The sequence below is a fragment of the Podarcis vaucheri genome, assembly GCF_965113315.1.
Source record: "Podarcis vaucheri genome assembly, chromosome: 12".
NCBI classification, from domain to species: Eukaryota; Metazoa; Chordata; class Lepidosauria; order Squamata; family Lacertidae; genus Podarcis; species Podarcis vaucheri.
In genome coordinates, this window is record NC_138750.1 from 42,742,453 (window position 1) to 42,757,982 (window position 15,530).

Genomic DNA, 15,530 nt, shown 5'->3' on the forward strand with positions numbered 1-15,530 from the left:
AATGAATACTTCTGACCATCTTCTGTGATGTCATGGTCCTTGTGTAAAAAGCACACCTACACTTTGGAATGGTCTAGTTTTGTTGAATATATTTCAATGGTAACTATCTAAAGTTGAATGCACATGTAGAAAAACAGCTTTGATCCATGCTGGTTACATATGCTCATCAATTTTTAAAACTTTACCTGCTGATTTGAGGGAATGCAGAAAACCTTCAATAGTAATTAAGGGTAATTGATCTTATTATTGTAAAATTTATTCAATACTTTCACTGCCAGAACTCACATACACACACAGCACTTGAGCACTGACATATTACATTTTATGTAAATGAGGAAAGGGAGCGATTAATTTTAAAAATCATAATGGCAGCAAAGTCTTCTATTAACAAGGTCTGCAACAATACTTGACTGCAATGAATAACAAAGCTATTTTTTTTTCAACAACAAGAGTGCTAAAGCTTCTTCATTATTCTATAGCAAAACCCAAATCCCCCAACAAAGAAAGTGACTGAGAAAAATAAAATATAACAACACTATTGAGGGTGAAGGGATACACAATAAAGTATATTTTTAAGAAGACTGAAACCAACAATTCTAAACCGTTTGTGAAACTAAAAGATTCCTGAAATTAAACATGCATTTTTTTTTGTACTGTGCTATCCAGCGCATCAGGCTGTTCACCTAACCAAGATGCAGCACTTCAGGTCTGAAGTTTCCCTATTACTGGTGAGCAAGAAAAGTTTGCAGCACAGGAGGGGCTTCCTTATTATTGGCTATATGGAAGGAGTGCCTTGGATACTCGTGTCTTAAGAGTCCATGAAACTCCTACAAGCGCCCAATGACTAAAAGTCATTTCCTATGTGTTACCATCCTCTTTCTTCTGGTGTTAATCTGGAAGAGCTGAAACTAGTAATGATATTGATACACATTAACCTTTAGCACAATTTCAGAATTGCTGCTCACTGGAAGGACAGATTGTGAAGCTGAGGCTCCAATACTTTGGCCACCTCATGAGAAGAGAAGACTCCCTGGAAAAGACCCTGATGTTGGGAAAGATGGAGGGCACAAGGAGAAGGGGACGACAGAGGACGAGGTGGTTGGACAGTTTTCTCGAAGCTACCAGCATGAGTTTGACCAAACTGCGGGAGGCAGTGGAAGACAGGAGTGCCTGGCGTGCTCTGGTCCATGGGGTCACGAAGAGTCAGACACGACTAAACGACTAAACAACAACAAACCTTTAGCAAGGCATTTCCTTTCCGATTCTTCCTTGGGAGAATGAGGACTCTGAGTTCTTTGCTCAGTTTTAGAACCAAGAAGTGTCTGCCTTATACTCAGGGTCTGACGAGGTGTTTTGGGAGATGGCTCAGTTTTGCCGCTCGAAGCACTGAAAAAATAAAATTATATTATTCATAAGCAGAGGGCCAATATTTCAGATCAAATGAGCTATTAGACTGCAGCATGGCTGCTTACCTCATCATTGTGTTGTATTCTTTAATTCTCCCCCTAATTAGGTCCCTGCTTGTGACCCCTGCATTCTGTAAAATGAATTGAGAAATATTGTTCAGACCATGCTTTAAACAACTGAGATTATCTAGCCACATTCAGGAGACAGTAAACCATAAGAAAGACAAAGTAGTATAACTATAAGCTCAGATATGTGCAAGCTTCATGTACCCCCCCCCACTTCCTGCAAGCAAGGAAGCACACCAGGAACCTTAGCTGACCATTGCTACATCCAAACCCAGAAACTACAGTTATTGGCTTCCAAAGAAACTATGATAGATAACCATGGTTTAAACCTGACTTCTGAATTCTGGCTTGTTTCGTTCATTAAGCCAGGATTTGGTCATGCATATATAGTCGATGTATGTAACACGTTAAAAAAGGAAAAAGAAAAGCGGGCAGGGAAGACACAGGAAGGGCAGAATTCAGTGTATAAGATGCTGTGCGTCTTAAACCAGGGTGCCGACCAGATGCTGTGAACTGTAACACCTATCACCTCAGCTAGTGTTGCGAATGGGAGTTGCAGTCCACAACACGGAGGGCACCGGGTTGGCGACCCCTGCCTTGAGCATGGACTGCTATTACACACTGAATTGCAGACATAGCTGAAAACATCTGAAAGAAAGTAGAAGTAATTTTACAAGCCAAAGCACTGAGGACAAAAATCTGTAAACAGTATACCCTTACCCTGAATTGCATTTATCTTCAATTAACTTTATGTGACTAATGGTTCTTAAAAATCACAACTAACTGCACACTTATCTGCCTACCAATCTACACAGGCATTGCAACAGCAGTGGAAAACAGCAACACCTTCTCATCATGTTCTTATGACAAATCCTCTCCGGGAACAATCATAGTATTCCAAGAAACAGAGTAGCTCGAAACTATGACTAATACCTGTGTAAAAGATCACCAACTATTCATATTCACATCTGCCTGTGTCTGTGTGTGTGTGTGTGTATCTTAAGCGCACTATTCTTATAAATCTATTCCACATCAAACACGTTATCTGCAGATTCACATTCAATGCAGTCCACTTTTACAAGACACTCTTCCTGGCTGCTATTAACAACTGATAGTGTCAGAAGTAGCCTCAATGTCCATGAGTAATGGATGCACAACAGTGTAATCCTATACAAGTCTACTCAGAAGTAAAGCCTGGTTAAGTTTAATGGGAATTACTTCCAGGTAAATGTACTAAGATTGCTAGTCCGAAAGGAGTTATGTTAGGACTCTGCACCCTGATCTCTGCTACAATTTTAAAATATTTAAACCTCAGTATTGGATGGGATTTTCAGATGTGCAGAAGGTGTGGATGATAGCCAATTAAATTTGGGTTTCATAGCAACAGGGTACTTCATATGGAACATTACATCATTAAATGGAAATTCAGACCATCTATGATTTAATCATTCACCATTAGAAGTTACATACACCAAAAATGATTAATGAGAACAGGAAGGAAAAGCACTAATTAGCAAAAATTCATAAAAAACTGCAATCTATACATACATATCTTGGAGTAAGTATCACTGAATTCAGTGGGACTTACTTCTGAGTAGATATTCATAGACTTGCACTGTGAAAGCAGTTTAGGTACAACCGAAAAAGCAGTGTTAATTAAAGTTAGCTAAGCTTCAGTAAAAGTAACTGAGCCTACTTTTTAACCAGTCTAAAGAAGTTAAATAATTTTAACCACTTCCCTTGGCAAATGATGTTGTTGTTAAAGAGCTCAAACAAAACAGTTTACTAGAGCTTATTTATTTATATCCCACCTTTCCTCAAAGGATTTCAAGGTGGAGGAATACATCATACACTCGCCATATTATCCTTACAACAACTTTGTGAGGCAAGGTAGGCTGAGAGGTGTTTACTGGCCCAAAGTTACCCAGAGCTTCTTGGCCGAGTTAGGAACCACACAGCACAACTCTATGCAATTTTACTCAAAAGTCAGTCTCATTGTGTTTACTTCCTGGTAAATGTGCACAGAACTTCTCCCTTAAGACAGTTATCTTACTTGAATAACGTGCAAATTTTCAGTAGTAGTTAAAAAAGAAAGTTCAATAGTTTTCTCTACTTTCTCTTTCAAAATATTCTAATTAAGACTCTGACTCTGGCACTTATCTGTAAGTTAAGGACAAGGAACATGTGGAGCTCCATATATCAATGGACTCCATCAGCCCCAGACAGCATTGTCAACAGACAGCAATGCCAATGATGTAGCCCAACAAACATCCAAATGGACACAGATCTCCATCCCTGTACCCCTATTTCTCTTACTGACTGATTCAATTTTTTCCCCTTGGTATTTTTATACAGTGGTGCCCCGCAAGACGAACGCCTCGCAAGACGGAAAACCCGCTAGACGAAAGGGTTTTCCGTTTTGGAGGCGCTTCGCAAAACGAATTTCCCTATGGGCTTCCTTCGCAAGACGAAAGCCCATAGGGAAATCTCCGGGACAGCGGGGAAGCGCAGTGCATCTTTCCCACTGTCCTCAGACCTCCTCCGAAGGCTGGCGGTGGGGCGGAAAGCCCTTCTTCCCGCGCCAGCCTTTGGAAGGCTCCTCCGAAGGCTGGCGGTGGGGCAGAAAGCCCTTCTCCCTGCGCCAGCCTTCGGATGGCTGTCCTGAAGACTTGCGGTGGGAGGAGGGTTTTCCTTCCCACCGCCAACATTCAGAATGCTGTTCTGAATGTTGGCGGTGGGGAGGAAAAACCCTCCTCCCACCGCAAGCCCCGGGAACAGAGGAGAAGCGCTGCGCCCCTTCCCCTCTGTTCCCATACCTGTCCTGAAGGCTTGCAGTGGGGAGAAAAGCCCTTCTCCGCACCGCCAGCCTGGCAAGCGGTTTCCATAGGAACACATTAATTGATTTTCAATGCATTCCTATGGGAAACCGTGCTTCGCAAGACGAAAAACTCTCAAGAAGAAAAAACTTGCGGAACGAATTAATTTCGTCTTGCGAGGCACCACTGTACTGAGTTTACAGTGTGTTAACACATAATTATTTAAATAATAGGACTGTTCTCCATAGGGGGTTAAAATAATAGCAGACTAACAATGATTATTAAAATAATAATCATTGTTAGTCTACCTACTAACCACTAATAAAACTAGTTCAGCTGCTTTTCATAATGCAGTTGTAATTGTGAACCACCCTGGGATCTTCAGATGAAAGGCGGTATATAAATCTAAAAAGTAATAAATAATAATATATTCAATTCAGCTACATGCAAAACAGCTGGGCTACTGCCCATCATAGAAAGAGAAAGTGCATAGCATTAAGATGAAGAAACCTATGCATGCTGTCAAACTTTAATTATACTTCAGTAAACACCAGCTTCTTTCAGTTCAGTAGAATGTCACCATATTCATTGGGACTAGTTCTGTACCCTTTGACAAAGTATATAACAGACAACAGAGGGGAGAAATAAAGACTTAACAAGCACACCACCTCATCATTTAAGTTGCCATTTTCTTGTATAGCCTTAATCCATGCTAACATGTCATCTCTGTCTTCAGCCTGAAACAGGTATTCGCAATCTGACGTGGTGAGTCGAAATACATGCTTCCTTTTTGTATCGCTGTACGAAATGTCTATCAAACAAGCATTGATGCTGATGGGCTGCACCTCCTCAGAGGACAGAGTTTGATCTTTTTTATCCTTGTACAAGTATAAAGAGCAACCTTTCAGGACTACATGCATCTGCTTCCACGGCCGGATGCTCCCACTAACTCTCTGGAAAATATGAACCAGCATTATTATTGAATAAAGTAAAACGGACAGACAATATGCTTTACAGAAACAACAACAACGAGTCCTTAGTCTGAATTACTTTGGGTCCAAATTCAACAGCAGGAGAGAAAAGAGAGGGAGAAGCAACCTCTGACTAGCCTCCTAGGCATTAACTTTTGAAAAGCTATTCTGAAACAAATGACTGTGATGTTATACAGCAGTGATTTTCAAACTTCCTACCCCCCGACCACTTGAAAATTGCTGAGGGTCTTGGTGAACCACTTTATGATTTTTCTGCCCCTTTAGAAATTGTAGTGTGCTGCGCTAGATGCTGTAGGATTTTAATCATATTTTTAATGGTTCTTTTATTTCTTATACTGTAGTTTATTGGATTGCAATTCAAATGTCATAGAACTTTAAGGTAATACAATAAAATATACTATAAGAATTTAAAAACCATTAAAATGTGAATAAAAATCAATATGATTATTTAATGTTGACATGTGGTGGACCACCTGAATGAAACTCACAGACCACTGGTGGTGACAGACCAAAGTTTGGGTACCCCCATTGTACAGAATACTGTAACGTGCAAAAATAAGTAAGTAGACTTTTATGCAACCACACTATTTTCTGACAGATTCACTGACTAGCTGCTGCTAAAATGCTTCCCTAGCCAAACATGACAGTTTCTTTGCAGAGTGCAAAAAATACAAGAAGTACTTTTACTGACACCACTTCCATACATTTCATTTTCGGGCTTAAACACTTTCTGGCTAATTCAGTACTGCTGGCAGCCTGGAGAATCAGCAATTTGTTCTTACTATGGAGCACAGAGAACCTGACATGCAAAAGGATTCCCCTAATTTCATTAATGTTCCCTAGGTTCACTCTAATTGCCAGGGAAACAGAACACTGCAGCAAGTGTATCAAGTCTGCATGCTTCAATCATATTTGGAAATACAGTCTCAAATACATCCTGATAGATGCTGGGAATGTTTCAAGAGCTGTTGAAAGAAAAGCAAACAAGTATCTAGCCCTCTCAGCTTGCAATGAAAAACCTGCAAACACGAGTAGTTTCTAGTAAAAAAAGACATACGGACAAGAAGGCATCTAAATAATTAGCTACACAATTTGTATTTGCTATTAGCTGTATATTAGGGGAAAGCAGTACCTTTCCCTTCTCTGTGCCTAGCTGTCGAAAATGAAGGCATCCTTCCTTGGAGACATCACCGATGACCTCTGAAGAAGAAGCTTTTCTTGACCCTGAGTTTTCTGAAGATGTTTGGCTATCTGGGGCCTAAAGAAAACACCATACTGAATCAACTTTGTAATTAAAGAAACATGGTATGATCAACCACCTCTTTACTCACTTGAAACAATATCTCTTCTTTCTTTTTTGGGCAGGAAGGTGGATGCAAGGAGAAAGCAGGGACAGGTAGCTAACATCAGCTGCACAGTACAATTATTCAGCAGCTTGTTGCTGCTAGTCTCTGCATGCCCCCATTTTGCCTGTCTTCAAGAGGGACAGATGGGGACAAAGCATAACCAGTCACTGGAGAGCCTCACTGTGTCCCTAGACCAGGGCTCAGCAAACTTTTTCAGTAGAGGGCCGGTCCACTGTCCCTCAGACCTTGTGGGGGGCTGGACTATACTTTTTGCGGAGGGGAATGATGCAAGAGTACCACGAGCTCCGGTGGCTGCTTACCTGCGTCTTGTGAGCGGCAGGGGCTGGCGGTGGTGGCGGGATGCTGAGCAGTGCGCGAAAGGGCTCCAGAGAGGGGCTGCTTAAAATGGCAGCCACTCAAGCACTGCTGCTGCTGGCACCAACAAAGCCCAGCCCCCTTCCTCCCCTAGGCAGGGCGGGGAGAAGCCAGGAGGAGGGAGGGAGGAGGCGCCGGTACCACCGGCGCCGCTGTGTGAGGGAGAGGGAAAGAACGTGTGCGCTGGTGATCCACGTGACGATTCCCGGACTGCGGGCCAGATCCAGAAGGCAATTGGGCCTGATCCAGCCCGCAGACATTAGTTTGCCTACCTATGCCCTAGCCTAGACCAATCCTACTCACTTGTATCATACATATAGGTGGCTGCAGTTCTTAAGCTGGCTGCACACATGATTTGGATACTGTGAACCACTTATCATCCAGCTATATAGGAACATATTAAATTGCTTTATACTTAGGTCAGAATATTTATTCATCTGGTACATCTGTCTACAGCACTCCAGAGTTATAGGAAGACAAAAGAGTTTTCCATCAACTACCACCTGATCCTTATAACTTGCAATAACGGTGATGAAACCTAGATACTTTATGCATGCAATGCACTGGCTCTGCCCCCAACAGAAGGTCTCTGCAAGGTATTAGTATCCAAAAATTCAATGTAGTAAAGCAATTCCATTAATAAAGCCTATATCCTCACATACTTTTGTTCACCATAATGTTTAAACATGCAGCACCACCATCACTGGGTACTCTTATTTTCACAGCTGATAACAATGTTCACAGCTGATAACAATTATCTTGAATAAAGAGTTACTGACCTTAATTCCCTTTAAGCTAGATACATGCTTTATGGACCTATAGACGGAGAGTAGATATTAGTGTCAACATATCTGAATGCACACTTGGATATAGCATATATTCACAGATGCACTTAGATATTTTCATTCAGGACTTACATTTTTCCTTCTCGATAGTCATCCAGCCCTTCATCATAAGATTTGGACCTTTCACTTTTTGCAGGGAACTGACCATCCAGAACACTAGTCCTGATAGATTCTGCAGTCAAAACAAGTGCATATCCATTTATTTAAAAAACAAATAAACACGACCACCACATTTCATCAATGGATTAGCTAAAGAAGCCTTGACAGCTGTGACTTACCATGGTCATGGGATAGTTGGCGCCGAAAAGGGACAAGAGAGGTAGGGCTAGGAGGAACTGTAGCAATGGTGGGAGCGCGTGAGGCAGATGCTGAAATAACAGCAGAAGCCGGAATGTGGGCGATATCATGGTCAGTACTGGGACTAGCTGGCTCATCTACAAGGCAATACACAGCGAATTACTAAATCTTAAAAAGTGTCAATTAATTGGCCCAACCTGGGATAATTAGGTGTGGTATGGTGCCCCTGTGCCCTTACTAGACACACCAACACAACACCTCTGTGGCACAGACATTCCAATGCCATTCCAGAAGAGATAGGAGAAAAATGATTAAAAATAGTTTGCTGCACTTTTGAAGAGGGGGGAAAAATCAAATTAATTAAATAATACATACAATCTAATTCACATTATTAATGAGATAATTGAATGAAAAGCAAAGATAAGATTGTTACTTTTACAACAGCTGGGGAAAAGAAGAAATGTTAAACTGAACAAAAAATGTACTATTGCAGTGTTCAGTTTCTTCATGAAATACATTTTTCACAAGATTGTATATAAATCTAACTACATATACATTTGTCAATAAAACAAATCTTTTTTAAAAAAAATATATATCAAGTGTCCGACTGCTGTCATTTAAGTGAGACTTCAATTAAAATAAACTGGAAATAAGCAAAACAAGCTACTTGAAAGTTACACATAAATAATCAAAACACACATTATAATTAATCTCTAGGCAAAGAAGGGAAATTTTTGTTATTTTCACAGAAAGCCTATGCCACTAGCACATATGCACTAACACACCCAATGATCCTGTTACAATATAATCAGTTCAGATTCACAGTGCAAGTTCTAGTATGTCAAAAGTTGCTACTGCTACATACCAATTATCACTTCCAGTAATTGCTGATATAAGTTATCACAATCTGTACATATCCAGCACCTCGTAGTTTCTAGTGCCACAAGAGTCATCCTGCAACAGTCAAGAAAGCCTAAAAATCCTGAGATTCCCAGATTTGCAAAGATGCAGACCAGGCACGTATTCTAGAAGATAATATTAAGCCTGATCTATGAAATTCTAGAAATAACAGGATAAGCAGTTTTCCTAAACTTTCAATGTACAGGACAAAACTGTACAGCAATCCAGAGCATGTTGCACTCTGATCATTAATATGTATTGATTCTAGGTGCTATGCATTTTAATACGCTGTGCTTCTGAAAGGCCCATTGAAATATGCAAGCCTTCACAAACAGAGGTTTATTCTTTTCTTTGAATGAACACATCAGCACGTACTGCATTGTGTTTTCAAAGCGTAATTGATGGCTCTGCTTTAAGGAGGCAGTGCCTGTAGCATCCAAGTTTAGTAGTACATGCACATACAAGCACACAGACTTCTTCAAAATAATAATGACAACAACATTTTCAAGAATAGAAGGACTTAGATAATTCTCTGACATCTCCCCCTTTAAAACACTGAGACATTGCAGCAAGAGCTTATAGATGGGAGCAAGGCGTGACAATCCAGACTAAACACACATAAACACTTCACAGCTAAATATGAATATTCTCCCTAATGATTAGAAAACTAGACACTTTAAAAGAAGCTGAATAATTAGCTTGCATTCATACAACTGTCACTTATTAACAATGATTTTATTTCCGAATAATTCTTAAAAGCAGGTCTTGAAAACAAGATGCATTGTAGCATACATCCGTACTACTCCTACTACTCCTACTGAAGAAGACGAAGACGAAGACGAAGAAGAAGAAGAAGAAGAAGAAGAAGAAGAAGAAGAAGCTGCCTATCTCGTTGTCCCAGCCACTCTGGGCAGCTCCCAACAAAGTATTAAAAACACAAGTAAACATAAATTATAAACTTCCCTATACAGGGCTGCCTTCACATGTCTTCTAAAAGTAAAATAGTTGTTTATTTCCTTGACATCTGATAATAATAATAATTTTATTCTTATCCAAGTAAACACATTCTCCTCATTAGCTGCTCTTTTTAAAAAAAGCTTTTGGAAGAGCTGTATTTGCAGTTGTTTAGGTGCCTCAGACTCCAACCAGAGTAAAAACCATTTCCTCTCGTACCCAAGAATTAAGGTAATGTGTGTTTTACGAAACAACATGATTTCCCAGAGTACTGTACATGACATTTATCCTACAAAAAAGAGCTTGTGAATCCCTGAAGAATTTGGAGCGGTTATGTCAAGCTTGAATAAATGTCATGCTATAAAATATCAAGCATTCATTTTACACTGAGCCAACTTCCTATAAACAACTTCAATGCATTTTTTCACATGCTGTTACTAGTCAGACAATTGTAAAATCACACACATACAACCTCTCCCCTCTACTTTTTAATAGGAAGGAAAAGATTAACAGTGTTCACAAAATCATCCATTTGCACTGTCAGGCAGAACAGCATATGGTGCAGTCAGCTGATAGGCACAATCTTGACAGAAAACACTGCCCATTTGTTCAGGATGTACATAGCACGACTCCTGCAAAGAGCTTCACTGTGGCCAGTCTGTAAGATAGTGTGAAGGATGTGAAGTCACAATAGAGGAATTGAAATCAGAATACAGTTTAGAAAGATAAGTATGCTTCTGTTATTTTCATGGAATCCTCAAAACTTCCTAATTGTAAAAATGAGAAATTTGCCTAGGCATAGTCTTCTAATTGAATCACACTAAATTTTGCTTGATGTATCTTAATGCAGTAAAATAGGATGCCAGAATCAATTTCGCTTTGGTACTTGAGTAATATTCCAGTAAGCTACACCATACACAGAGGCAAACAGCTATTTCAGATAGTCTGCAGCGATATCAACAAAGGAAAGGCACAAACATCAAAAACAAACTTTCATATATTGTGGAGTAATAATCTTTCATACTACTGTCTTCAGTTTAACATCCATTCATAGCTAAGCCTCGACTCTGCAGAGCACCAAATGCCAATGTGAACTTCCTGCCAGATATGTGTTTTAGAGTTCAACATTATGGCCAGGATCCAAAGAACTGTGCAACTAGTTCTGAACACCCAAGGGCCTTTGATCTGCAGGTTCATGAATAGCAGCCATTCATACAGTATTGACAAACCATTCATGTCACTTTAAGGAGTTTTCAAAGTAGTTCGCAATATGGCACAGAATCCTGCTATTTGAAAGGGGAGGGGGTGTCAGAATTTTTGAGCCCTATGAGCCTAGACTATATAATTTTGAACATGAAGACATTGCTACAACCTCTGAATACAGAATCATGGAATCGTAGAGTTTGAAGGGATCCCAAGGGTCATCTAGTCCAACCCCCAGCAATGCAGGAATCTCAACTAAATCATACATGACAGATGACCATCCTCGGCTTAAAAACCTCCCAAGATGCAAGCATCAGTCAGAGGTAATGTAAGAAATGGCCATAAGGTGGTTGTTCCTGTTATCATTATTGTTGTATCTCCTTTCATGTGAGCCTCAAGACAATTTACAAGCATGCAAAAAAAGGCTTAAAAACAACACAAGTAAACATGCTGGAAAAACTTAACAAAACAGAAAGGTCTTCAACTGTTTCTGCAAAGTACAAATAATGGGCGCCTGATGTATATCAGAGGGATAAGTGTTCTACAAAACGGGGGCAGCCATACTGAAAGTCCTGCTCCAAGTTGCTTGTGCAGTGACTTCTGGTATTTTGGGTACTTCACAGTGATACTCTGCTGCAGAATACAGTAACCTAATGTAAGTGGTATGGCAGTCTCTTAAGTAACTTGGTCTCAAGTTGTATAGGGTCTTATATGTTAGTACCAAAACCTGGAACTTGGCCCAATAGCAGGCAGGCAATGCAAAGCCGGCAAATCATGTGTTATAGGCTGATGACTGTCTGCTACCATAGGCAACCTGTCCATCATACTCAGTATTAGATGCAGCCTCAAGGGTAGCCCCACAAAGAGCACACTGCATTAATCCAACCTTGAGGTTACCAATGCATGGATGACTGTGATTCAGTGTTACAATCAAGCGCAAAGTCTCATAATACCACTGGCATCTTACAGTTCATTCAGGAGGAATTTAATATAGATAAATGAATGAAACCTGGTTCAGCAATATGAGATATTTTTTATCTCACACCAGAGGGACACTCCGTTGTCACCCGAGACAGATGGAAGCTAACAGCCAACAATAACAACAGCAGGCCCAATCAATACCTGTTTACTTGGAGTCAGTTTAACTGAACTGAATGGGAATCACTCCAAAGTAAGTCTGTTCAGAAATGCAACCTTATATTCAGTATTAAACATCACAAAAATGTGAATGATTCATGGGGATTAGATTACACTCAAACTTTGAACATTTGTTTTATTATTATTGAACCCTTTTTAATATAGCAGGATCATATTGTATTTGAAAATATTCTTGCTGAAAACGCAAGAAGCAAAGTCTGTATCAAAAAGTTTTTACTGATATTAGAAATAATTGCTTTAAAATTAGCATGAGCTTTTAGGGGTTATAAGCAGCTGAAAAGACTAAAAATGGTAGCCAACTAAAACTCATTCAAGTACAGTGGTGCCTCGCAAGACGAAATTAATTTGTTCCGTGAGTTTTTTCGTCTAGTGAATTTTTCGTCTTGCGAAGCATGGTGTCGGGAAAGTTTTGGAAAAGCTTCAAAAATCACCAAAGTCTTTAAAAACCTCAAAAAGGCTACCACACCGCATGCTATGAGTTGCTCCTCGAAGTCAAGTTGCAACTGTATTAACGGTGTTAAGAAAAAGGAAACAAACTTGCAAGACGTTTTCGTCTTGCGAAGCAAGCCCATAGGGAAATCCGTCTTGCGAAGCAGCTCAAAAACCACAAAACCCTTTCGTCTAGCGAGTTTTTCGTCTTGCGAGGCATTCATCTTGCGAGGTACCACTGTACTATTTTCATCATATTAAAAGGGAGGAGAGAAGAATCTTGGGCACAAGCCAATTCCATTAAAAATCAACATACCAGGCATTTGACAGATTATGGCAAGCTGGTTGATGGCCTATTGGATGAAATGTTCTTGCGGCTGAAGCTTTTGTTACTTTTTTACTAGGTTTGTTTATGGGTTATTGGAATGGTTTTATTGAAATGTATTGTTTCATAAACTGTGTCTATTAGCACGTGGCGTCAATACTTCTCAGTACTTCTTCACTTGCAATGGGTGCATGGCAAGTTTGCATCTTCAGACCCTTCAGCCCTGATGACATCGTGGAGACATGTCTTGGACTACGTAGATGGCAGGGGCAAGCTGTGTTTACCACCTGATTCTAAGGCACTCTAGAGTTCCAATTGGATTTGGACTTAAAGGGAGGGGAATGAGCAACCTCTACTGATCTCTCACCCCAAAGCCACTTTGGGGTTTCTTCTGGGCTAAAAACTTCAACCACCCAAATTTTAAAACCTTGCTTCCCTAAGATGGAATTTTTCCTGCAGCTGTTCTTGGAATATTTTATGAATCCATGGGAACTACTTCTCCCCATGAATCCTTGCACCAAGGATGATGGGAGGATCTGATGGAGTGCCTACAACCAGCCACTAGATCTTTAGAGAAAGAAAAGAGAGTGGTGCTGCCAGAAGAACTCTTTAACATTTGTTTAATCCATTACGAGCCAAACCCAAACTCTAAATGAAGTTTGCGGTTTGCCTCATAAAGGAGTCAAGTTGTTTCCCCAATTTGGATCTGCAGTGATATTACTACAGTTTGTTTCCTTTTTCTTAACACCGTTAATACAGTTGCGACTTGACTTCGAGGAGCCTTTTTTGAGGTTTTTAAAGACTTTGGTGATTTTTGAAGCTTTTCCAAAACTTTCCCGACACCGTGCTTCGCAAGACGAAAAATTCGCTAGACGAAAAAACTCACGGAACGAATTAATTTCGTCTTGCGAGGCACCACTGTAATTGGAAGTAAAAGAGCTCCACATTTGTACGATGAAACCACAATGCCAAGCTACTGCCACCTTTCCAAAGCGCATACAGTGGTACCTTGGGTTACATACGCTTCAGGTTACAGGCTCCGCTAACCCAGAAATACTACCTTGGGTTAAGAACTTTGCTTCAGGATGAGAACAGAAATCATGCTACGGCAGCACGGCAGCAGCGGGAGGCCCCATTAGCTAAAGTGGTGCTTCAGGTTAAGAACAGTTTCAGGTTAAGAACGGACCTCCGGAACGAATCAAGTACTTAACCCGAGGTACCACTGTACTAGTTAGACTAGCGGTCCTCTTGAAGAGAACATTAAATCTTTCAATCCTTATTTCCTATTTTACCTCTCAGCTACAGGGATTGCATTTTCCCCCGTAGAGGCCACAACTCGGTGGTAAAACTATGGTTTGTCTTTTGGCTTACTAGCCATTTAAATATGTTCTTGACATCTTTTCAGAAATCCCTAGTGAGACACACACACACATTAACAGCAGCACAGTGGTTAAAAAGCTGGGCTGAGATGCAATGACAGAATGCCTGAATCAAATTATCACATCTGCCATGAATGTGGGGTAGGCTTAGGCAAGAGACCTTCTCTCACTTTCAGTACAGAATCTGTAATTCTGAAAGATTTTTACCTTTTTTAATTAAATGTGCTGAGAAATTTATCAGGACTAATTCTGTAACTTTTTGATCAATCAAAATTTGTTTGTTGCACTGTAACCACTACTGAGTTCATTTTTACAAATTGTTTAGTACATGCAGAAGCTGCTATTCATATTATTATTAGTTTGGCTGCAACATTTAGTCAATCCATTGGCCAAATGAATCAATTAAAATATTTGGGTCAGCAGATGTTTTAAATGAGATTCTTTAATGGTGCTTATCTTATGAAAACTGCAGATGGCAAGCACCATCTTCTACACTTTCTCCTCTATCTGAGAGAATGGGAAGTGACCATTCATGCATCACCTGACAACAAAGAAAATAAACTTTTTTCTCTTTAGAACTATTGCTTTTTCTCATGTACATACATATGTAGATGGGGCATTATTGTTTTGCTTGTTATTATGCTATGTATTCTTGTGTATATCATCCTGTCATATTTGGATTAAAGGTGGTATGTAAATTTAATAAACATAAAAATAATAATCAATTAAAACAACTATGATTTATTTAATTAGGTGATAGTAAAGGTAAAGGTTTGACCAAACTGCGGGAGGCAGTGGAAGATAGTAGTGTCTGGCATGCTCTGGTCCATGGGGTCACAAAGAGTCAGACACGACTAAATGACTAAACAACAACAAAGGTAAAGGGACCCCTGACCATTAGGTCCAGTCGTGGCCAACTCTGGGGTTGCGGGACTCATCTCGCTTTATTGGCCGAGGGAGCCGGTGTTTGTCCGCAGACAGCTTCCGGGTCATGTGGCCAGCATGACTAAGCCGCTTCTGGCGAACCAGAGCAGCACAC

General features: G+C 40.2%; 1 protein-coding gene across 6 annotated transcripts in view; it reads right to left on the bottom strand.

Moving 5' to 3' along the window:
- ARHGAP21 (Rho GTPase activating protein 21) overlaps positions 1 to 15,530 on the bottom strand; it is a 109,438-nt gene that overhangs the window by 10,839 nt on the left and 83,069 nt on the right. For all 6 annotated transcript variants that reach the window (XM_082193733.1, XM_082193732.1, XM_082193734.1 and 3 more), the window contains 7 exons: positions 8,125 to 8,280; positions 7,919 to 8,018; positions 7,781 to 7,817; positions 6,413 to 6,538; positions 4,957 to 5,241; positions 1,473 to 1,537; positions 1,238 to 1,386 (listed from right to left, as the gene is read on the bottom strand). In XM_082193733.1, the coding sequence (XP_082049859.1) occupies positions 1,238 to 1,386; positions 1,473 to 1,537; positions 4,957 to 5,241; positions 6,413 to 6,538; positions 7,781 to 7,817; positions 7,919 to 8,018; positions 8,125 to 8,280 (918 nt within the window). The remainder of the gene's footprint in view (positions 1 to 1,237; positions 1,387 to 1,472; positions 1,538 to 4,956; positions 5,242 to 6,412; positions 6,539 to 7,780; positions 7,818 to 7,918; positions 8,019 to 8,124; positions 8,281 to 15,530) is intronic.